We start from the raw sequence: 23,290 nt of genomic DNA on the forward strand, positions 1-23,290 counted from the left end.
TCCGACATGGCTTGCAATAGACGCACACGGTCGTGGTCAAAGGTTAAGCAACGGAGCGCGAATTATGATCTGTATATAAAGCTCACGAAAGGTTACACGAGCTTTGCAGTTCGCTTCCTGGCAGCCGTTGACTAACAATTCATACGTAATTGTAACTTGTAGCCTATTCTGTATGGGGGGTAACTGCCAAAGAATGTGAATGGCAGATATATTCGCCAGCTCGAAGGTTGTGTATTAGTTTTGTGGAGCAAGTTAGTACTTCACATTGTTTGAGTCAGCGAGCGTGAGAAATTACGCTAGCCTATCGTATAATAGTACTGCTTAGGCCTAACGATAGGCTAGCTCACGTAGGCACTGGCGTCGATACAGACTAGTTGGAATGCTAATCTAGGCCTAATATGATATTCACTAGACAATTAACGTAAGTAAAGTAAGTCACTTTATATCTTCCGACAAAATACTAGACCTAGCTGGTTGGGCCTAATTAAATACTTTCTGGTTAAGGCTAGTACAGTTAGGCTAGGCCTAACTTAATTAGCCTAGGCCTAAATGTCTTTAAATTCCTACCAGAGTAGCCTACCATAGCCTAGGCTATGCCATCTAGCACTTAACACTAACAGTAACACATCCTCAAGAAACTAACTCGCAGCCGGACAAATTAGCTTAGGATGAAAGCTCTCACTCTTTCCTTTTTTCCCCCACCATGACAGGCAAGGCCGTTGGTTTCTTCTCCAACTTTCAAGAATAAAAACAATAGTTTCCTCCCTGACATTATTTTTAGGGGTTGAAACCAACGTTTTTCAGGGGAGGAAAGAAAGACGGCTTGGCTGTGGAAAGAATTAATTTAGGTATAGTGAAGCAACTGTACATAGTAAATGTGTCTTGTGATTTAGGAGAGTTTGGTGAAAGAAAGGAAAGGAAAACAAGGAGAGGAACCAAGGAGGGCATACCTACTGTATAGGCTAAATTGTCTATGCTATTTCATTCCCACAATGAATGCCATACAAGCAAACAACCCATTACCACTATGAATTCTACGCATGTAAATTACCCCTTGTTCGCATACAATCCTATGCAAACAATCCGGCCTATTCACAAACATTTTTTATCTTCCAATCACTGAACAGTTACACAAGGAAGATACCTGGTCACATTTTCTATTTTCATACTATCACAACTTTCTTTACCTTACTCTACAAGAATATGCAGTCAGAGCCTATACAGAACAACAGTCTCCTCCCTTGAAAATAGTATGTTAGTTTCCTTAACCATGTTATTTTTCACCCTTAACTTTACCTTTCTCCCTTTAAATCTTTTCTTACAGTTATTCCACTTACAACATCTATTCTTTCCACATAGCCTAGCCAATATGCCTCCCATGAAACACCTTAGTTAACTCCCCAGGAAATGTTAGTTTCCAGTGAAAACGTACTTGACTCCCCTATGATGTAGGGGAGGTAAGTTACTCAACTTTTAAGTGGGAGGAAAATAACGTTGTTAGGGGAGGGAACAAATGGCCCCAGGCTAGACCTACCACCAAATGAAAATGGGAAACCTAGGCTAGCCTACCAAAGCGAAGGCTAGATAGAGATAAGGACGAACTAGCCTATCCTAGGCTTCTTATACAAGCAACGGTACTTTGTAAAATGAAATTCTCAAGCAATTAGGCCTAGCTCTGTGGTCTAATTGATGTTAGTGATGGTTCAAGTATGGAGAAAACTCTCCATGAAAGCTGATGTTACCAAGCATAGGCAACTAAATTGATATACATGTATTAATTTGATCAACTAGCATAATTTTGACCTGAAGCTAGGCTTAACAGTATTGGTCCAACTCTTGGCATATCTTTATCAGATCATAGCCTTCTTTTGATGCCTAAGGCATGATTTTATGGTCTGCAGAACTGTTTCACTGAAACTTTGATTATTATTAAACCAAATTCAAACTTTGCTAAGTCAACCTCTCATTGTTGAGTAATTGTCTTTAATTTGGCTTTTAATTTGAAAACATTGATTGAAAGTTGTGAGGAACACAACTCATGGTAAACACATATTAAGAGTATTGAGAGATAAGTACAAGATATAGTATCTCTGTCCTTGTTGATATAGAATATTATTACACAGGTGCTAGAAGTCATGGAAGCACATGAGGGTTTACCATGAATATACTAATATGTTGTTGGTACTTGTGTATTGGCTGATAAGCCAGTTTTCATCTTTGCTAAGTGTACATGTTGTAGCTTAAGTGTCGGTCCTTATTTCACTTGTCAAGTTTCTCGTTTCAAGAATGATGTTTATTTCAGACATTTTTCAATTTTCCAGTTCCTCATGAATGTGCTTGCTAAGTTTGTTTAAACTAGTACATGCACTCCAAATTGTTTGGCTGATGAAATGTTCTCAAATTGTGTTGAATTCATTCCTTTCAATCAGCTTAACCATTATAGTGAACAATATACATCAAAGGAAGTTTTGGCATTTTACGAAGTACTCCATAGGTTTGATAGCAATGTCTAGTAAGGTTCATTAAAGAGTCATATTGCAAGTATTAAAAATAAACAGGCACTTAGTAACAAAAAGAGGTACAGTTTATTCATGTTTGTAAACATTCATCAAAAAGGTATCTGCATACGCAAACTGGAAGATGATCTTATGGCCACACTGATTCACAAGGAGACTCCATGAACTGTGACTGTAACATCCTGCTGGACATTGAAGATTCTGTAATGCTTCCATTTGGGTATGCAGTTTACTATAGTAACACAGAAATATTTAAGCTCTGGTATTTGTTTCGTTTATTTCTGCCATTAAACCACAATCATATACATTTGTTTATACATAGTTATATCAATGAGGCAGCAGTCAGGGTTGTTTAGGGAGTCAGGGGGAGGGAGGGGAGGAAGGGAGGGAGTGTATAAAAATGAGTCTAGTTGCGATGTCTATCTGCTTTCCAATGTATGAAATCTTATCTTTTACAATACTGTCTCAGGTGAAAGAAGAAGATGAAGAAAATTGTGAGTCTTGGATGTCTGTAATGAAGCTGGATCAGGTTTAGAACAAGTGGTTGAAAGATCATAAACTCCACCAAATACGAGAAGATCCTTCAAGCCTGTCCTCTACAGAGAGATCTGGAAGTGTTATCTGGAGGTGATTTAACAGAAATTGGAGAAAAAGTAAGATTCAAGGGAAACATCAGTGTGAGCCAGTATCATGAACATCAGTCTTGTCCTCTCAACAGTTGCTTGTCAAGATCAGTGCTAAATGTACGAGACACGGTGCCTTAGCCTGTTGGAACCAGTCGGTATTTGGTGTGGTCTGTTTTTGTGCTAACTGAACGAGGCACAGTGCCTTAGCCTATTGAAAAAGGTAATTGGTGTGGTGTGTTTTTGTGCTAATTGTATGAGACACGGTGCCTTAGCCTGTTGGAACCAGTTGGTATTTGGTGTGGTCAGTTTTTGTGCTAAATGTACAAGACACGGTGCCTTAGCCTGTTGGAACCAGTCGGTATTTGGTGTTGTCTGTTTTTGTGCTAATTGTACGAGACACAGTGCCTTAGCCTGTTGGAACCAGTCGGTATTTGGTGTGTTCTTGTTTTTGTGCTAAATGTATGAGACATGGTGCCTTAGCCTGTTGGAACCAGTCGGTATTTGATGTTGTTTTTTTTGTGCTAAACTACTATTCTTACAGAAAGGCTGAACAAGTTCCATGATATAGTTTGTACAGAGTGACACATTCCACTCATTCCAAGCAACCATGACAACATCAAAATGAAGCTAATTGGTTTCTTAGTTTATTGGTATGAGATGCTAATTAAATTTTTGTGCTAAATTATTGAGACATGGTGCCTTAGTTTATTGGTATTAGTTTTTAATTAGAAATGTAGGAGACATTTTTGTGCTAAATGTATAAGACCTCAGCCTTAGCCTATTGGAACCAGTCGGTAATTGGTGTGGTGTGTTTGTATTAAATTGATAAGTTCTGCCTTAGTTTATTGATATGAGTTGCTAATTAGTGTGGTCTGTTTTGTGCTAAATTAATGAAACCTGTTGCCTTAGTTTGTTGGAATGAATTTGTAATAAGTATTTTGGTTGTCTAAAATTAATAAGACATTGTACCTAGTTTGATGGAACGAGTTGGTATTTAGTGAGGTCTTTCTTGAGAGTTGTTCAAACCAGTGTCCAAATAACTTTGATCTGACCATTAAATTCCATTTCTTTCACAAAATTGCCCCTCTAGAAGAGTATACATGTTTTGTCTCACGGCTGACAGTTTGGTTGTTAACAGGGTTTGACTTTTTTACTTTTGCTGTTTCTTTGAAGAAAAGTGACTAATTTGTTTTGTATTCCTCTCCTTTCATCAGAGATCTGTGGCCTATGTTGCTCAACAAGCTTGGATCCAAAATGGTACTGTGAGAGGAAATGTTCTGTTTGGTAAAGATCTCAACTCCACCAAATACGAGAAGATCCTTCAAGCTTGTCCTCTACAGAGATATCTGGAAGTGTTATCTGGAGGTGATTTAACAGAAATTGGAGAAAAATTAAGTTTCAAGGGAAACATCAGTGTAAGCCAGTATCATGAACATCAGTCTTGTCCTCTCAACAGTTGCTTGTCAAGATCAGTGCTAAATGTATGAGACACGGTGCCTTAGCCTGTTGGAACCAGTCGGTATTTGGTGTGGTCTGTTTCGTGATAAATTAAAGAGACATTGTGCCTTAGTTTGGTGGAATGAATAGCTAATTAGTGTGGTCTGTTTTTGTGCTAAATTGAAGAGGAGTACTGTGATAATTTGTTGGTAGTTAGTGTGGTGTGTTTGTATTAAATTTATAAGTTTTGCCTTAGTTTATTGATATGATTTGCTAACTAGTGTGGTCTGTTTTGTGCTAAATTAATGAGACCCGGTGCCTTAGTTTGTTGGACTCATTTTGTAATTAGTAATTTGGTTGTCTTAAATTGATGATTGTTGCCTTAGTTTGTTGGAAAGAGTTGCCAATTAGTGTGGTCTGGGTTGTGGTAAATTAAAAAGACAGTTGATTGTTGTCAAGATCAGAAACTTCAAAGATGAGCTGATTTGATGGAAAAACACCAGCTAAGCTGGAAAGCTGCAATATACTGTACAGTCAAGGTTAGTCATAGGAAAGAAAGGTTCATGAAAATGTAATATATATTTAATTATGTTTCCACCAGTAAAGTTTCAATCACAGCCTAAAATTTGTTGGAATTAGTTACTAATTAGTGTTTAATGTTTTGTGCTAAATGTACGAGACTTACTTTGAAGAAAACTGGCTAATTTCTTTTGCATTCCTCTCCTTTCCTTAGGGTTCTGTGGATTATGTTGGTCAACAGTTAGCTTTTTGACATAGTGCCACCCCATCATCCTTCACTCTATGACTTACTCGCCATTTACAAAACGTACACGTCCTTGGATACCAACACAACGCTGCCGAGTACACTTTCGATTCATAGTGTGTCTCTTCAAAAGGAGTTCCTATTCTTTCCGTCCGCCGTCTTAGGCTGGAGACTAATTCTTTCTAGTAAGTGAAGTTCATGATCAATTTCATTGTATAGAAGCCATTTAAAACCAGTAGGGAGGGGCTGTTTTCCAATATGACAACCCCTTACCCACCTATAACCGCCCCCCTAGTCGAAAACCTAAACCTCTCTGATTTTGACATAGACATTAATGACTGGATCCCTGTACAAAAATAGCAGAAAAAACCCATCTCCTAACTCCAAACCAACCACCAAAAAGTCTGCTCAAACAATCATTGTATCATGAATCTTACCAGAACTATCAAAAAACCCAATAAACACTTGCTAAACTAATCAATGAAGAAAAACCAAATGCCATGATCTCAAATATAAACCGTCTTTGTAGTAACGACATCCTAATCACCCCCATGACCCTAAATCTGCAAATATCCTCCTGAAACCATGGACTCAAAAGACTAAACTGGGCAACCCCAAACCAAGAATCCCCCAAAAAGTATGACAAAGAAACTTCTCCGTAGTAGCCTGTGGCATAAACCCTGAAATTCAAATCAAAGATATTGAACAAGAACTCAAAGACCAAGAATACACCCCAATACAAACTGAAAGACTCATTAGTCATGCCACAAACAATACAGCTTGGAAAGTAAAAATGACGTTTGAAGAACAAGAGCCTCAACAATCCCTAATCAAACAAGGTTTCTACTTAGGATACTCTAAACACAAAACAGAAGAATACCACGAACCCCCCCAAATCACTCAATGTTTCAAATGTCAACTCTTTGGACACACCCCCCATACTTGCAAAAATCAAACCAGATGTCTCAGATGTGGCAAAAACCACAGAGTTAAAGACTGTCCCAAACCAAAAGAAAACCCAAAATGTGCCAATTGCTCAGGGACTCATGTCGCCCTTTACAAAGGATGCCCAAAATTTAAAGAAGCTAAAACTGAAGCTAATAACAAACAACAAGAACAAAGAACCTAAAATTGAAATAACAAATAAAATCGTCACTGAAAAAAAACTTAATATCGCAACCTTTGTAATTGAATTAGTACAATACACCTTCCAAAAAGCCAACATTAATATTAAATCTGACGACCTCGCCAGTTACGCCACCGTGTTAGCAATAAAACACCTAAACTGTAACTGTAATTGTAACTGTAATTATGGAACGTCTCCACCATCCTTCAATATTTAGCCCTCCTCAATCACATACATGACAAGCACACTCCCTCCTTCGGTCAAGTTCCTCCACCTAAACATCAACAGTATCCTTCCAAAATTAAGCCTCCTACTTAGTATATTCGCCAACCACTCCCCAGATATCATTTCGTTAAACTAAACTAAATACAAATTCCCACCTTAGCACCCCTGGTTACCAAACTTTCAGACACGATATCTCTCGATATATGGTTTGAGTACTTATTGCTGAAAAAAACAACCTCAAAGCCACCCTCCTCCCAAACAAACCCAAACAATTGAAATTGTACTCGAAAGAGACAATAAACCTCTCCACATTATTAGCTATTATAGTCCCCAAATGAGCCCATATCCACAATCAAAAACAGTTCTAATAAAAATACAATACTACTAGGAGATTTAAATGCCCACCACATCATTTTTGGTAGCACCAAAATATCTGAAAAAGGCATATCTCTCTTAGAAATATGTGATAAACACAACTTAACAATAATTAACCAAAATACCAAAACTAGGATAAACCCAATAAACAATAATACTGAACTACTTGACTACGCCATAACCTCAAACCACCTTGCAACTAAAACTAATTCGATTCAAATCCTAGAAGATGACCTAATCAGTGACCATTTTCCACTCCTTTTTGAGCTAGACATAAACCTCAGTCGCATCCAAAATAACGAATTAACGTATAATTACAATAAAACTGGACATCAAGGGATCATAACAAACAACACTATTACCAATTACCACAACAACAAGCTAAATTACATCGGCATATATTGTGACAGCATTGCCCAACATATCTTTAATACCTTCAAAAAACACTGCCCCTTAAAAACAAAACAGAAATCCAAAACTAAATAGGAATATTCTTACACTAAATAAATCAGACGTCGACTACATAGAACCTATATGATCTCCCCAGATCCAACTCTAAAATCCTAAATTAACCAACTTAAAAAACAAATAAATAGACAAATATCGGCGGTCGACCAAAACCGAGTCCAAAACAAATGCGATTCAATCATTAATGACAAAAACCCAAAACACTTTTGGAAAAATTAAAGAAATATCGAAAACCCATTACAACCCAAACACAGGTAATACAAAAGAATGCCTTAGAGATAAAGTAGGTAACCTCATCACAAAAACTTAAGACCAAATAAAGCTTAGTGAATCATACTTGAAAACTATATTCAATATCTTAGATGGCCCTCCATACGATAACAGATTCCAACACAAAATAGACCGTACAATTATCTGTAATGCAACCAGCTTTATCCCCAACTTCTAAGGATGTCTCAACAAAAACATCCCTCTACTCAAAGAAATAGATATAAATGATTGGTATAGTGCCACTGAATATGCAAAAATGCCTCCTCCCCTGGTCTTGACAACATAAATGACCTAATGCTAAAAGATTCCCCTCCGTCGGCCTCCGATATTCATTAACTCTCATATTTTCCCATTATTTAACGAACTCCTTAGACTGGGTCATTTCCCAACCCTGTGGACATCTGCCAAAATGATTTTAATACCGAAACTAAGTAAAGACACACCAAAATTCAAAACTATCAACCAATTAGTCTCCTACCAGCCTTAGGTAAGATTTTCGAAAGAATTATAGATATCCGCACCAGAAACCACCTTGAGCAAATTAATCACTTTGCCCGTATCAATCAGGCTAATTCCGGGCACACAAATCTACAATAAACCAAACTTTCCACCTTTCCAAAGAAATTTGCATCGGCTTCATAAAAAAACATGATACCACTGCCCTCTTCCTTGATGCCAAAAAGGAGTTCGACAAAACTTGGCACAACGGCATAAGAATTTAACTACTTAACTTTAATCTCCCCTCCAATTACACCAGACTTGCAACAACTCACTACCCCAAAACCAAACCCTTTATGTATTCACAATTGTTACTACTTAAAGTCTCATTCCATTAAAAAAATCCTTTCCTAAATGGTTCTAGGCCCAAGTATACTTATATATACAGATTATATTGTTATCAAACAATAGAAACCACAACCACTCCCTACCCAAACAATAGAAACCACTCCGTCTCCACAATTCTCAGTACTTAAAAAATTTCCTCTCCTTTAGAAATCCCTCCCTAACTGACTCTTCGACTCTGACCTCGGGTTTGATTATGGCTATCCTGTCCAATGTAAATATATAAGACTTCATTTACCAGCAATTCCCTGACTGAACATAGACAACCTTTCCAAGAAAAAAAAAAAAATGTCTATTCTATAAAAACAAACTTATTATCCCCCGTAGGACCTCTCGCCAGGTCGACCAGGGGTTAAACTCCTTTTGATTTGATATCAACAACAACAAAAACAAAACTTTTGCTCGAATTAAAAAAAAAGGTAACTAATTTCATTTATTTTATTTCATTTCATTTATTGATTTTTGTTCTATTTTAACATAAGTATGACATATGACATAGAAGGAGATAATAAACAAAACTTGTGAAAGGAAGTGTACTAAAAAACCCTATGGGGCTTGTCGGGTAGTGACACTCCCTAAAAACTTAATGTGGAAGACATCATGATTAGATTTTGGTTTCATTTAATCAATAGGTGGAGGTAGAGGAATTGGACACTCTTGCACAAGATATCAATGGCTTGAAGTACTCTGTTCAGGTGGCCTCCATTCTAGGTATGTACTTAATAATAATATAATAATAATCATAATAATAATATTAAATTTACTGTGTTTGGAAAGAAACTTTTTGCTGCTTTGGATGAAGATTAAGGATTCTTGTTTTTCAAAAGGCAAAATGCAAGATGGACTATATATGAAAGGATGAATACCAAAAAATTAAGAAAAGAAATTGCATGGGGGAGGGGGAATCAGGCAGAGACCATCATGTTACTACCCTGTTAATTTTGTGTAGGACCCTGGTTAATTTAAAAGGAAGAAATCCCTTTAGTACCCTTGAGTTTCTGAAAGGTTTCTTCTTTGGGATAACGGTGGAGAGACATATCGATGTTCTCTTTTGGGTCTGATCGTCAGGAAAATGCAGATTAAACTGCCGTGTCCATTTGGAACCTGGGAATTGAACCCTGCTACTGGAACAAATGTATTCCATCAGAGCATAGACAATGATTCAGAGAAATATGGCCTTTATATTAATAATCTGTTGTTTTCTTTCCCAAATTTTTCTCTTTGGTTAAACAATGAGTGAAAAGATTCATTCGGTTGGAAGCAGCGCCGCCCCTTTTCACACCCTTTTTTGGGGGGGAGGGGGGGGGGAAGAGACCTATTAGCCCTTAGGGTCTGAAAATATTACAATAGGATTATTGTAGTGGACAGGACAGACAACAGTTATTTTTGCTTGTAGCTGAATGTATGATGTCCAGGGATCACAAGGAAGTATCAAAAGCCCGATCAAAACTGCCGTTTTTTGTACTATCGAAATTTGTCAGAATAAAGAAATTGAAAGCCAAAATATAAAGAGTTTATCTGGCCTTGTAGACTGCAATTGAACCAGTCTCTGTCATCTACAAATAATAGAAAGTGGGTATCCATTTCTGTTTGTGACAGCAATAACAAAAAATGACTGCAAATTAACAAGTTTTTGTAAACTTTCTCTATTCAGGGATTCGAATCCCAAATTCCACTCGAATATACCCCCCCTACTTATGAACTGTCACGTAGCTCAAGGTGACAAACTTACTACAAAGATGAGAATAGGCCTTAGGTGGTTCCTAATTCAATGACGTTTCTCACAGTTAATTGAATTGACTTCCCCCTCCCTCCGGATTATCCTCACCCATAGAAAATACCCTCCACCCAAGAATACTTTAAAAAAAAAACCATAGCTTACCAAGAACCTCTCTGCGTTCATTTTTCAGATTCCAATGAACCTTCCATCCGCAAAGGAATGGCGCAACTCGGTCTGAAGGACAATCGACCGCTGTCGGAATGGCTTGACCGATACAACGCCAACCAGCCGGACCTGGCCGCCAAGCCCAACTTCACCACATTTCCACTGGACTTTAAGCCGTCACCGTGCAAACCGCTCTTCTTTGACATAGCTCTGAACCATATAGAGTTACCCTCCTTGGACGAGAAACTGGAACAGAATAAATCATCCCCGCAGGGGGGTCTGGGTGGGTCCCTGCGTGGATGGTGGAGCGGGGGTGAAAAGTAACTCTCGATTTGCCACGATGTCGGAAAAAGGATTTCGGAAAAAAGGCCTTTGTATACATAAGCCGGTAGTATTTGGGAGGGCTCTCTCACTCTTCTCCTGCATGTGCTGTAATCATCTTTTATTTAAGTTTTGATTTCATTTGTTTTCTTTAGTATAGAAAACTACACCTTGTTGCAATTCAAACACAAAGATGGGGGAAGGCCAAAAAGAATAACACTCACGTTTTTAACGTGGCTTGGCAAACAAAATTTGAAGAATATTCAAAATGGGAATTGGAATTTTATATATTTTGGATTTGGTGTTTGTGTGTTTATCTTGTTTAGAGAAAAAGAAGAAAAAAACAGCATCTTTATTTGATGGGACTTTAAAATTTTAAAAATGGGTTTCAGGTGTTGATTTCTTGGTCTACAAACATTGTGGTGCTTGACTGACTGACACTTTATGGGGGGATGCTAAGGTAACTGAATTTGATATTGGCAGGAGTTATGGATGATAGATGTCAGGACCAGAGGTGGGGGGGGGGGGGGGTGGGTGGTGAGGCGAAGGATAGAGAAGGAGAAATGAAAGTGAAGAGGGAGGATCTTTGAATTAAATTTTCAGTTTGCAGCAGCACAGGTTTACTGCATGAAAAGGCTATATTTAAAGAAACTTTCAATAATGCACTCTTCGTGTATATAATTTGAGGTGTGGTAGTCGAAGCGGGGGGGGGGGAGGGGGTGTGTGTGTGATTGAGACAGCTATGAAAGGGAGCAACCTTTCCACATATATGTTGTTTGTGCTATGGTAGTATCGTTTCCTTTTTCAAACTGGAGGGCAAAAAATGTAAAAATTAAGTTATCTAAAATTAATTCAAAATCAGGTTTAGTTAATAAATGAAAGTTAAAGAAAATTTTATTGATGGTAGCAGGGGTGCCATGGTATTGTAAACTCAATAATCAATCAGCCATGGAAGGCCAACTCCTTTTTGTTGGGAACTTGTTGTCAAGCAAACCTATGGATTCAAGCCTTGTCTGGCTAAAGTAAGATGGGGTTATTATTTTTATCTAGGAGAAATCAATTCTTTTCCCCTCATGTTGAAGTGGTCTTCCAAATGTTTAAAAAAAAAATGTCTAAAAAGAATGTACCGGTGTGAATTGGATAGCCACCTGGTGTGAAGTAAAAAGGCCATAGTCTTATCCCATATGTACATGTGACTGCTTAGTATCATTAAATAACTGCCCTCCAGGCTGATATTATAAATAATAGAAACAGAGAAAATAACCGTCTGTTGTCACCCCACCATCTCAATAGTAGATGCAGGTATCACAAAGAATGTTTATGAAATATGTATTGCATGTATTGATTAGTATTTGCATAATAATTTGATGAGGGATAACCTGTTTCTGGACAGGTAGTTGAAGGGTATTAACTGGTGGGAGGGATGAAGGTATATCCTGTTCATGAACTGATTTGTCATTAAAAGTTATTTCAAAGTATCACTCTTTTTTCTTATTTTTACTTCCTTTTTTTTTCCTTCCTTTTTTTTTCCTTCCTTTGACATGAGTATTGTAAAAGGAAAAGCAGAGGTTGAGTTTGAGCCAGGAACCTTGAGATGCAAAAGCAGAAGTCTTGACCACTAGACCATTAGGTGGGCCTCTGGTTTCTAAAGCTTTACAAATATTTAAAGATCCTGCTGTTTGGACTTAGTCGTTTTTGTAAAACATTTTCTCCACTACTCCTCCTCCCCCAACTACCGATTAGCTAGTCAGGGGGGAGGGGTGGCGGCAAACTCCACTTGTCCGCGCGTGAACCTTGCCGGGGGGAGGGGTGGCGGTAAACTCCACTTGTCCGCGCCTTTACCTTGTCAGGGGGAGGGGGCGGCGACCTCACCTTGTCCGCGCCTCCACCCCCTCTCACCTTCTCACCTTGGTACTCACCTTGCCCATCTGTCAGGAGGAGGGGGCTGCCCGCCTTCGGGATTCACCTTATCCACTTGTCAGAACTCCTTTTGCAAGTACTCACCTGGGACTTGAACCGATGCAATCCAAACCAATCGCTTACTGAACGATGGAATAACCAATTACACCATTTCGGTTCCCTCTGGAGAAAATTCGTTTCTTATATTTATACTTCCACTCCCTCCAGAGGGTAGAAAAGTAAAAGGCTCTGTCTGGACATGAACCGCAGACATGATGCTCTGTCTGGGGTTCGAACCGGAGACATGGAGTTTGTCTGTCTCTCCAGTCCAGAGCACTACCAACTGCGCCACTAGAACTGTTGAGAATTAATGCTCGTTTCTAATATTTAAACTTCAAAGTCCAGAATGGAATCAGTAAAAGGGCAAAAATATAAAATGCTCTGTCTGGGGTTCGAACCGGAGACATGGAGTTTGTCTGTCTCTCCAGTCCAGAGCACTACCAACTGCGCCACTAGAACTGTTGAGAATTAATGCTCGTTTCTAATATTTAAACTTCAGAGTCCAGAATGGAATCAGTAAAAGAGCAAAAATATAAAATGCTCTGTCTGGGGTTCGAACCGGAGACATGGAGTTTGTCTGTCTCTCCAGTCCAGAGCACTACCAACTGCGCCACTAGAACTGTTGAGAATTAATGCTCGTTTCTAATATTTAAACTTCAAAGTCCAGAATGGAATCAGTAAAAGGGCAAAAATATAAAATGCTCTGTCTGGGGTTCGAACCGGAGACATGGAGTTTGTCTGTCTCTCCAGTCCAGAGCACTACCAACTGCGCCACGAGAACTGTTGAGATTTAATACTCGTTTCTAATATTTAATCTTCACAACATTAGAAGGCAAATAAATAGAAAATTAAATGCATCCTCTGGTGTTTGAATTCAAGACAAGGAGTATGTCTCATTTTTTTTCAGTTTATTGACAATTTCATTGTACAAAACAATAATAAATATGCAAAATTATACAACATAACAACTTCGCCACAGTAACTGTTAATTGAGAAATGATAGGCTTTTCTAATATTTTAACTGCAAAATGAGGAAAAGAAATACCAAAACAATACATCCTCTGGGAGTTGAATTCTAGACAGAGTTTGTCATACTTTCTAAGTACATAACACTAACCACAGTAACTGTTTAGAAATAATTATTAGTTATTTGATTTGATTTATTTTGTTTTTTTTTTCACGTGCAAATATACAATGTGAAAGGAAGTCTTCTATAAAGCATACAATAGCTAAACAATGTAGAAGACTGGTCAGAAAAGCATTATTTGGACAATTGCTTCCTATCTAGCAAAAACATATCCCTAACAACAGTAAACCGGTGTCGTAAAATATTTTTGTCATAAACAATGGTAGTATCAATTCTAATAAAATTATTAGGGATTTGCACACCCAATTTCCGATGGTTTCTTAAAGGTAGCTAAGCTTACTGAAAACCATACAAATTTGTCCAATGAAGGTATTTTTAAATACAGGAAATATCCTGGTCATGAAAATTATAATTAAAAAGCAACTCTTTACCGGACGGCGACAGAGAGGAATGAAATAAAAGAGCTTCCAATACCCCGTGTTGGCATTATTACAATAACGCTTGACCCAAGAGGTTTTGAGAGCACCAACAAAGCTGTGAACATATATTTTTTTTAACCCCCCCCCCCCCTTTTCAATGGGGTTATACATAGTAATTTTCCTTACTTTATCAGTTTTCCCGTTCGAAATAAATCAAAAATAGTACTTCGGATCTTATCAATAAAATCTTTTGGAGGGCTATGCAGATTCCTTTGGGACCACGTATCTCCCGCACGGAAGCAGATATGGACCTGGGAGCTGCAAATTTGGGCTCCTGAGCATCGGTTACCCCCTTTTACGTCATTTGGGCGAAATCGATTTTGGATCGATTTTGGTCAGTTTTGGCAAAACTGCAAATCAGGTTTTTTGCCCCCAACACAGCACCTAATTCCAAAATAAACTTCAGATTCGTAATCAGCGTGTCGCGAACTACCAGAAAAGATGCACATTTATCGCCTTTGCGACAAAAATGCGATAAATGTGTATCTTTTCTGGTAGTTCGCGACACGCTGATTACGAATCTGAAGTTTATTTTGGAATTGGGTGTTGTGTAGGGGCGTGCAGGGGGGGGGGGGGCAAAAAAACCCTGATATATGATTTATGAAAAACTGTAGAAATCATAGGCCTATAAACAGCAAGACTTTCCTGGTCAGATAATTACACGAAATTGGTGTATAACAAAGACAAGGATGTCTTCTACTCCACGTCTACTTTTAATGTCGATGGGTGTTTCAGAGAGGACAAGAGAGGGGGCTGAAAAGAGGGGTTTTTCAAAATTGTGCACTTATAAAGAATACGTATTTCTATCGGGTCTTTTGCAGTGTCGGAGCTAGGGGTATTGGTCGAGGGGGCGAGGATGGTCTGCAGGGGCGCTTTCGACACTATCTAAGCGGAGCGCCACCACGAGTTGGCGCGGAGCGTAGAGAAATTTTTGAATAAAGATGCTCCCTAGATCGCCGGAAATGACCCTTTCCGGGCCTTGCTTATATGCAGATAAATGAAGAATAAATAGGTGTCATCGCCAAAAAAAATATGACAAATGTCAATAGGTAGATGAGAGCGCATTAAAAACGTCAATAATCGCATATAAATAAAAAGTGGTAAAAAGCTGAAAAGGGCGCCAGCAGTCCATTTGAGTCCGTCAGGGGGGCATCCGCCCCCCTGACTGTATGGACGCTCCGCCACTGCCAGATAGACCACTCAACCCCCCTCCCCCTTCCATGGTACGCCATTTGACGCAAGAATAACACACCCTCATTGCAACCTATAGCTAATGGATGGACACTTTCGTGGTATGATTATAGTCCCCCAAATGAGCCCATATCCACCGATATAATAAAAAAAAAATCAGTGACCATTTTCCACTCGTTTTCGAGCTAGACATAAACCTCAACCGCATACCAAATAACGAATTGACGTATAATTACAATAAAACAGACTCCCAAAATACAACAACCAAAACAACGAGCTAAATTACATCGACAGTTACTGTGACAGCGTTGCCCATCATATCTTCTATACTTTCAAAAGACACTGTCCCTTAAAAACAAAACAGAAAACGAAAACTAAATAAGAATATTCTTACACTTATGAAACTCAGACGTCGCATACGTAGAACTTATATCATCTCCCGAAACCCAACTCTAAAAACCCAAATTAACCAACTTAAATAGCAATAAACAGACAAATATTGGCGGATGAACAAAACCGCGTCCAAAACAACTGCGATTTAATCATTAATGATAAAAACCCGAAACACTTTTGGAAAATTTAAAAAAAAAATCATTAACCCCATTACAACACCAAACAGGTAAAACAGACCAAGGCCTTAGAGATAACGTAGGTAACCTCATCACAAAAACTCAAGACCAAATAAAGCTAATTGAATCGTACTTTAAAAGTATATTCAATATCTACGATGGCCCCCCATACGATATCAGCTGTAAACACGAAATAGACCGTACAATTATCAGTAATGCAACAAGCTTTAACACCAACCCATTAGGATGTCTCAACAAAAACATCCCTCTGCTCAATAAAATAGATATAAACAATTGGTATAGTGCCACTAAAACATGCATCCTCCACTGGTCCTGACAACATAAATGACCAAATGCCTAAAAACTCCCCTCCGATATTCATTAACTCTCAAATTTTCCCACTATTTAACGAACTCCTTACACTGGGTTATTTCCCAACCCCATGGAAATCCGCCAAAAAGATTTTAATACCGAAACTAAGTAAAGACCGCACCAAAATTCAAAACTATCCACCAGTTAGTCTTCTCCCAGCCTTAGGTAAGATTTTCGAAAGAATTATAGATAACCGCACCATAACCCACCAACAGCAAATTTAATCACCTTTCCCCGTATCAATCGGGCTAATTCCGCGCACACAAATCTACAATAAACCAAACTTTCTGCTGATCCTATTTCTTTTAGCCCTTGAAGATCCTGCTAGGATCGAAACTTTTACACATTCTATTGCTCTCTAGTGGATAAGCAGTTTGCTAACAGTTTTATTTTATTTTCATTCTGCTGATCTTTTAGGCAGAACAAAGGTTTGTGAATCCTTTGTTCGTTTTAAAAGTTTTTTTCGGGTTTCTATTGTTCCTCTGAAGTTGCAAACTGACCAAAAAAGAGGCCGATAGAGAGCGCTCGACGCATCTTGCCAGTCATACGTTATTTCAAAGCAGTCAAATCAAACCTTTCTTATTCATAAATATTCTCCAGTTTCACGGTGTTGTTTCCTCGGAAATTGTATGCTAAGCGATAGAAGTGTTCAATGTTTTAATCGTATTTTTTTCTTCAAAAATGGAACGGAGGGTGATAAAATACTGCCTGATACTGTTGTTTTAACTGGTTGTTGTATATTAATAGTTTTCAACTGCTCCGCGACATGAGCTATGCAGATTCAGGAAACGTTGCCTTGACCATTACTTTAGCATCAAGGCAATCAAGAGAATTAAGATCTTTTAAGGACTCAGAAATGTAGAATTTATATTCCAAATGTTTCAATACCCAGAGAGAACAGTCTTTCTATGTGAAATAAAGACATACAGATGCTCTTTGTATAAGCACATGGACATATTCTCTGATCAATTTGAGCAAGAAGAGCAGCTCTGCCACCCCTTTAATAATTAATGAGTTACATGACATTATTTTATTTTCACTATGAAACATTTTCACAACTTACTGCCAAACCTAGAGTCATGTAGTATTAATCACTGAAAATGCCAATTTTAAGACCATTTGAAATATGAAGTTCAATAAAGGTTGTACGTGTTGAGTTATCCTGTTTACAAGTACAGCATTTTCAACATCACCCTCCGTTCCATTTTGAAGAAAAAATTAGCATTATTTCTCAACAGTTGCTGTGACGCAGTGGTTAGCAAGGGCGTAGGAACCGGGGGCTGGGCTGGATCTAACTGCGCCAAAGTTCAATACAGGGGAACTTGAAATGCAGCTATTGGTCAAGACAAATTGGTGGGGACACGGTATATCATGTCCCCACTACTGAAAAAGTTGATGGGGACGCGTCCCGCTGTCCGCAACAGGATCTGCGCCCATGGTTTGAAGGCTGTTCATCCTGGAACGCCATTTTTATGCTCACTTATATGTTGTGATATCTGCTGTTTGCTTAACAAATTCTAATAATTGAAATGAGACTGAAATAAATAACATTGATTTGTTTATTGTGCAATTCCCTACATTCTTTTTATTTCGAAAGACGCACAGTTTCGAGTTCAGTACACTGAAGGTTTAGATTCTCTATCTGCCTTCAGTTTAGGTAAGATCTTGGGATATTCATCCCTAGATATTGCTAGAAATCCATACAGCACAGTGTTCTTGGTATTTCTTGGGATTTTTCGGGCCTGATCTTGGGAAATTGCAAAATCGGAAGTGGTTACACTCCATTTAGGTCAGTCGTATGGCAAGCCGTTTTAACATTTACCTCGCAATTCGACTTAAGTCGAATACATTTCACTTTAGTGGAATTCAATATCACTTAAGCAGAATACTATTTAACTTACGTGGAAATCTATTTCACTTAAGTGGAATACCATTCCACTTAAGCTTAATTGTATTTTACTTAAGCTGAATTCATCAACTTGTCACTGCATCTTACTTAAGCTAAATCTATTTCACTTAAGGGGATTGTATTTCACTTAAGTGGAATTGTATTCTACTTAAGTGGATACAATTCCACTTAAGTGGAATGTCCTTTCTATTTCACTTAAGTGGAATACAATTCCACTTAAGTGGAAATCAAGTTCAAGTTCAAGTTCAAGTTTATTTGTACCATCATCATCATAATCATTAATTCATATTTTATAACATGAGTAATAGTAAATTAATATACTTACATATAATAAATGATATGCAAAAATCAGTATATATATATATATATACATATGATGGGTAGAGGAGTCAGAATAAGCAAAGCTTTTCGAGTCTGACCCCTTACAAAAAGAAAGGAAAAGAAATAAAGAAAAATAATTAGCAATGTGCTAATTACAAAAGAAAAACAGCAACATTAAAGAATGGTTTAAATATGCATGTAATTATATGTAATATGAAGTCGACATCAATTTTTTCCTCAACCTATTTTTAAAAGTATATAAAGTAATATTCAATTCAGTGAGATTAGATGAGAATGAATTCCAGAGAGTAACACCACTTGAGCGAATCTGGGACTGTCTAAGTCTAGTTCGTGAATATGGAATGTTTAGAGAATACATAGATCTAGTGTTGTAATGATGCATATTATATCTATAATGAAAATATGAGTTGTAAATAGGAGGAAGATTTCCATTATTAAACTTAAACATAAAAATACCTAGCTGATAATCAAATAAATCAAAAATAGTTAAGACGTTCAGACTCTTAAAAAGAGGACCCGAGTGAGCAGTATACGGCGCAATACAAATGTTACGAACTGCACGTTTTTGCAGTTTATATAAATTATGCAACAGTGATTTATTTGCACCTCCCCAAGCAAGTAAATTATAATTCAGGTGTGGAAGTATTAGAGTATTATATAAAGTCAATAATGTATCTTTCGGAAGAACATGTTTTAATCTATAAATAATTCCATTTGCACTGGCAATTTTACTACAGATATATGAAATATGATTTTTCCAGTGAAGGTTACAATCGATAATAGTACCGAGAAACTTAGTAGTTGCTGTGGTTAATACAATAGTGCCATCAATATTGATGGGAATATTAGTAGTATCATGTAATTTATTGTCGAATATAAGAATATTAGTTTTTAATAAATTCAGAGACAACTTATTTGCATTAAGCCAGTTAATAATATGAGTAAACTCTTTTTCTGCTTCTAGAATTGCATCAGTTATATTATCCTTCTGAAATAAGATTGTAGTGTCATCAGCAAATAAAACAAAGTTTCCCTTAGTAGAAGAATGAGAAATATTATTAATGTACATAAGAAAAAGAAGTGGGCCTAGAATAGAACCCTGTGGAACACCAACATTACAAATGGACCTTGCAGATGTAACTCCGTTATAATATACATAGTTTATACGATTACTTAGATAACTTTGAAACCAGTTATAGGAAATTCCACGTACTCCATAAGCAAGAAGCTTCTTTAATAAAATAGAATGATCAATGGTATCGAAAGCCTTTGATAAATCAATAAAAATACCAACAGTAGACATCTTTTTATCTAAGCCACATGATATACTATCAATTAAGTCGATAGCTGCAAGATAAGTTGAATAGTTTTTCCGAAAACCATACTGATGTTCATTTAAAATGTTGTGCTTATCAATGAACTTAATCAATCTGTCATACACTAGTCGTTCAACAATTTTGGAAATAGTGGTTAAAAGTGAGACAGGTCTGTAATTAGAAAACAACTTATGATCTCCAGATTTGAAAATAGGAATAATTTTTGCAACTTTTAACTCTGATGGAAATATTCCACTAGAAAACGAACAATTAATAATGTGAGCAAGCGGAGCCGCAATAAAATCATTAATATGCTTTATAACATTATTGGTAATTTTATCATGACCTGGACTTTTACCACTTTTAAGCTTAATAATATAGCCTTTTACCTCCTCAGTGCAGGTTGGAAGCATCATAAACGACTGCTTTATATCATTATTAATGCCATGCAAGGGATTACTGTGACTTAAAGGAATCTTATCAGTCAAAGTGTTCGCAATGGACGAAAAATAATTAATAAAACCGTCAGCCACATCGTTAGCATTAGTAATATGTTGACCATTACAAATAAACTCTTTATTACAATTAATGCTAACATTTTTACCGAGTATATTGTTAATAACCTTCCATAATTTGGAAGTGTCATCTTTATTACTTTCAATAAGATTTTTATAATGCATTTTCTTAGCAGTTTTAACAACTGTTGTGAGTACATTTCTGTATTTGCTATACACTCTTTTACGGTTATTGGAATAATTTTCTTTATATTTAACATAGAGCTTGTTCTTATGTTTAATCGATTTCAAAATTGCAGGTGTAATCCAAGGAGATTTGTTAGATATATTATGGCGTTTAGTCGTCTTGGTTAATGGACAGCAACGACAAAAAGCATCCATAACTATGTGAATAAAATTGTTATATGATAATTGAACATCCTTAGTAGAGGAAACACTATCCCAGTTAACGGCCGACAATTCGTGTTGTAATAAAGCAATATTATTAGGACATGTATTATGTGTATAATTATTACATTTCTGAGAAATTGTATAATTATTACTAGAATTTACGAAAATTGGAAAATGATCAGAAATATCAGAGATTAAAATACCGCTTTTAATAGAGTGACAAATATCATTCGTAAAGATATTATCAATTAATGAAGTACTGTATTGGGTAACTCTGGTAGCTTTACTGATTGTAGGATACAACCCATATGATGAAAATGTGTTAATAAAATCATCAACTATACCTCTTTCACCAAGTTTGAGTAGGTCTATATTAAAGTCCCCTGCAAAATAATACGTTTTGTAATCATTGGAGAGCAATCCCAGGCAGTGACCTAAATTTTCATTAAACACACGAGAGTTGCTATCTGGAGGCTTATACATACATCCAATAATAATATTTTTAGCTTTCATATTTGTTGCTTCTATAAATAAAGACTCAGCACTGATATCCAATGGGCAACTTAAGTCATTTCTGATTACAAATTCAATATCATTTCTCACAAAAATACCTACACCCCCACCACGACGATCATCTCTCTCCTTGTGAACAAATGTATAACCATCTAAATTATAAATACTACTAAAACCATCTTTAAGCCATGTCTCTGTCATAGCAATAAATGAGAATTTGAAATTTTCAATAGAATGCAAAAAGCCTATAATAGAATCAAAATTTTTGGATAGACTTCTGGAATTTATATGCAATATAGATGCATGATGTTTGTTATTTTTAAAAGTATTATTATAAGTCTGGTCGGTATAATACTCGCAAGTTATGGTATTATTCTCCTGGAAATCGTTTACATTATTAATTGTATAATTCTCTGTTTATGTAATACTTTGAGAAATATATGCCAATTTTTAATTGATATATGTAATATGTATATAAAAATAGAATAATTTGCGCAATTATAAATCATAACCCATTCTGTCGCCAACATGTAGAAGAAAGTAAAAAAGTAATGAGATAACATGATAAAAACTATCATACTAAACAAAACAATAACAAAATAAACCACGTGGTTTATGCCAACGGTACTTTAAATAAATTATCCTCTTGGATGCGAATGTTAAAGTTTGAGAAGATCGTTTGTATTAGAAATGATTACTTTTGATGTTCCAGTTACTGTCATCACATTGGCAATTATACGCCCGTCCCACGTCCAGCAGTTCTCGACCTTGTCGTGCGCCTTGGTATTTTTCAGAAGGAGGTGGTTTCGGTGGGTCAAGTCCTCAGCTATTACAATCCCAGTTCCCTTTAGCTTCTTTCTGGATTTCATTAGTGTCAGCTTTTCACGGTAGGACGAACACTTCACAAGGAGGGCCCTGGGACGACCAGTGGCTGTTGGCTTGCCGACTCTATGTGTACGGTCAATGCTAGAGTCTTCAATCGTTATACCCAGTTTGCTCTTAGTCAGCTCCTTGAAAATATCGTCAGTGACCTCATTTTCCTTCTCTTCAATTCCAAAAATCCTGATACTATTCCGTCTAGTGTATTGTTCCAGATTGTTGACGTCATTCGTGGTTTTGTCTTGGGAGTCTTGAAGGCCAGATAATTTAGTTTGCATGCCTTTGCATTCCTCTGTTTTCTCATCCAGTTTAATTTCTAAGCCAAGAATTCTGGCCTCCTGGATCTCTAATTGTCGAGTTAGATCGTCAAATTTCCTGCGAATAACCTCTTGAACAGTACTTTCAATAGCGGTTTTGAGACTGTCATTCTTGAATAGGCCTTCAGTTACAAGGGCTGCAATTTCAGCTATTGTCTCTTTGTTGAAACGAGTATTGGGAGCCATTGTTAATGTGGCTAAACAGGATCAGTGACCCGTGTTGATGCTTGACAGATTGTAGGTGATGTATAGGCTGGGACTAAAACATGCAGTGAAAATGATAGGCTGAAACTTACATTGTATCGATGTAATGATAATTTCTCAGATTGAGATTGGTTGAAATTAAACCATAATTACAGCCAAAGCATCCAGCGATTTTTATTATATGACACTCCCACGTAGTTACAAACTTTTAGTCCATGTCGTGTCACGAATTGATTGGTTTTGAAGCCACTCAAAGAAGCTGAAACATCAGTGCCTTTCCTAGTCGAAGACACGAGACACCAATCATACTTGCATTCCATTTAAGTGAAATGTGATTGGATAGTCCACCTAGCACTTAACATCCGTGCAAGGTGAGTACGTACGTACCTGACC

General features: G+C 37.1%; 2 protein-coding genes across 9 annotated transcripts in view; both read left to right on the plus strand.

Annotated features, from left to right (window-relative positions):
- Positions 1–2,646, plus strand: part of LOC139967719 (uncharacterized) — a 36,853-nt gene extending 34,207 nt beyond the window's left edge. The window contains exon 21 of the mRNA XM_071971752.1: positions 1,325–2,646. The gene's annotated coding sequence lies outside the window, so the exon portion shown is untranslated. The remainder of the gene's footprint in view (positions 1–1,324) is intronic.
- Positions 2,631–11,541, plus strand: LOC139967716 (signal recognition particle subunit SRP68-like). 8 transcript variants are annotated; one of them, XR_011793100.1, is made up of 7 exons: positions 2,650–2,736; positions 2,986–3,362; positions 4,357–4,507; positions 5,313–5,527; positions 8,977–9,068; positions 9,282–9,360; positions 10,560–11,541. XR_011793100.1 is itself a non-coding variant. In XM_071971748.1 (5 exons), the coding sequence occupies exons 3-5, from the start codon at positions 4,415–4,417 to the stop codon at positions 10,856–10,858; spliced, it is 471 nt and encodes a 156-aa protein (XP_071827849.1). In that variant the 5' UTR covers positions 2,631–2,736; positions 2,986–3,362; positions 4,357–4,414; the 3' UTR covers positions 10,859–11,534. The 8 variants fall into 8 exon arrangements, 4 of the variants coding, with proteins under 4 accessions (XP_071827849.1, XP_071827851.1, XP_071827850.1 ...); XR_011793097.1 differs by lacking the exon at positions 8,977–9,068 and having other exon boundaries at positions 4,357–4,557; positions 10,560–11,539; XR_011793096.1 differs by lacking the exon at positions 8,977–9,068 and having other exon boundaries at positions 10,560–11,538.
- Positions 11,542–23,290: the final 11,749 nt, after the last annotated feature.

The sequence above is a fragment of the Apostichopus japonicus genome, chromosome 5 (genome assembly GCF_037975245.1).
Source record: "Apostichopus japonicus isolate 1M-3 chromosome 5, ASM3797524v1, whole genome shotgun sequence".
NCBI lineage: Eukaryota > Metazoa > Echinodermata > Holothuroidea > Aspidochirotida > Stichopodidae > Apostichopus > Apostichopus japonicus.

Bases quoted from the DNA above. Each gene is read 5' to 3' on its own strand.
- LOC139967716 (XM_071971748.1), top strand. From the start codon at position 4,415: ATGTTCTGTTTGGTAAAGATCTCAACTCCACCAAATACGAGAAGATCC. The intron at 4,508-9,281 runs GTGATTTAACAG...TTTAATCAATAG, and splicing joins TCTGGAAGTGTTATCTGGAG to GTGGAGGTAGAGGAATTGGA. The intron at 9,361-10,559 runs GTATGTACTTAA...TTCATTTTTCAG, and splicing joins TCAGGTGGCCTCCATTCTAG to ATTCCAATGAACCTTCCATC.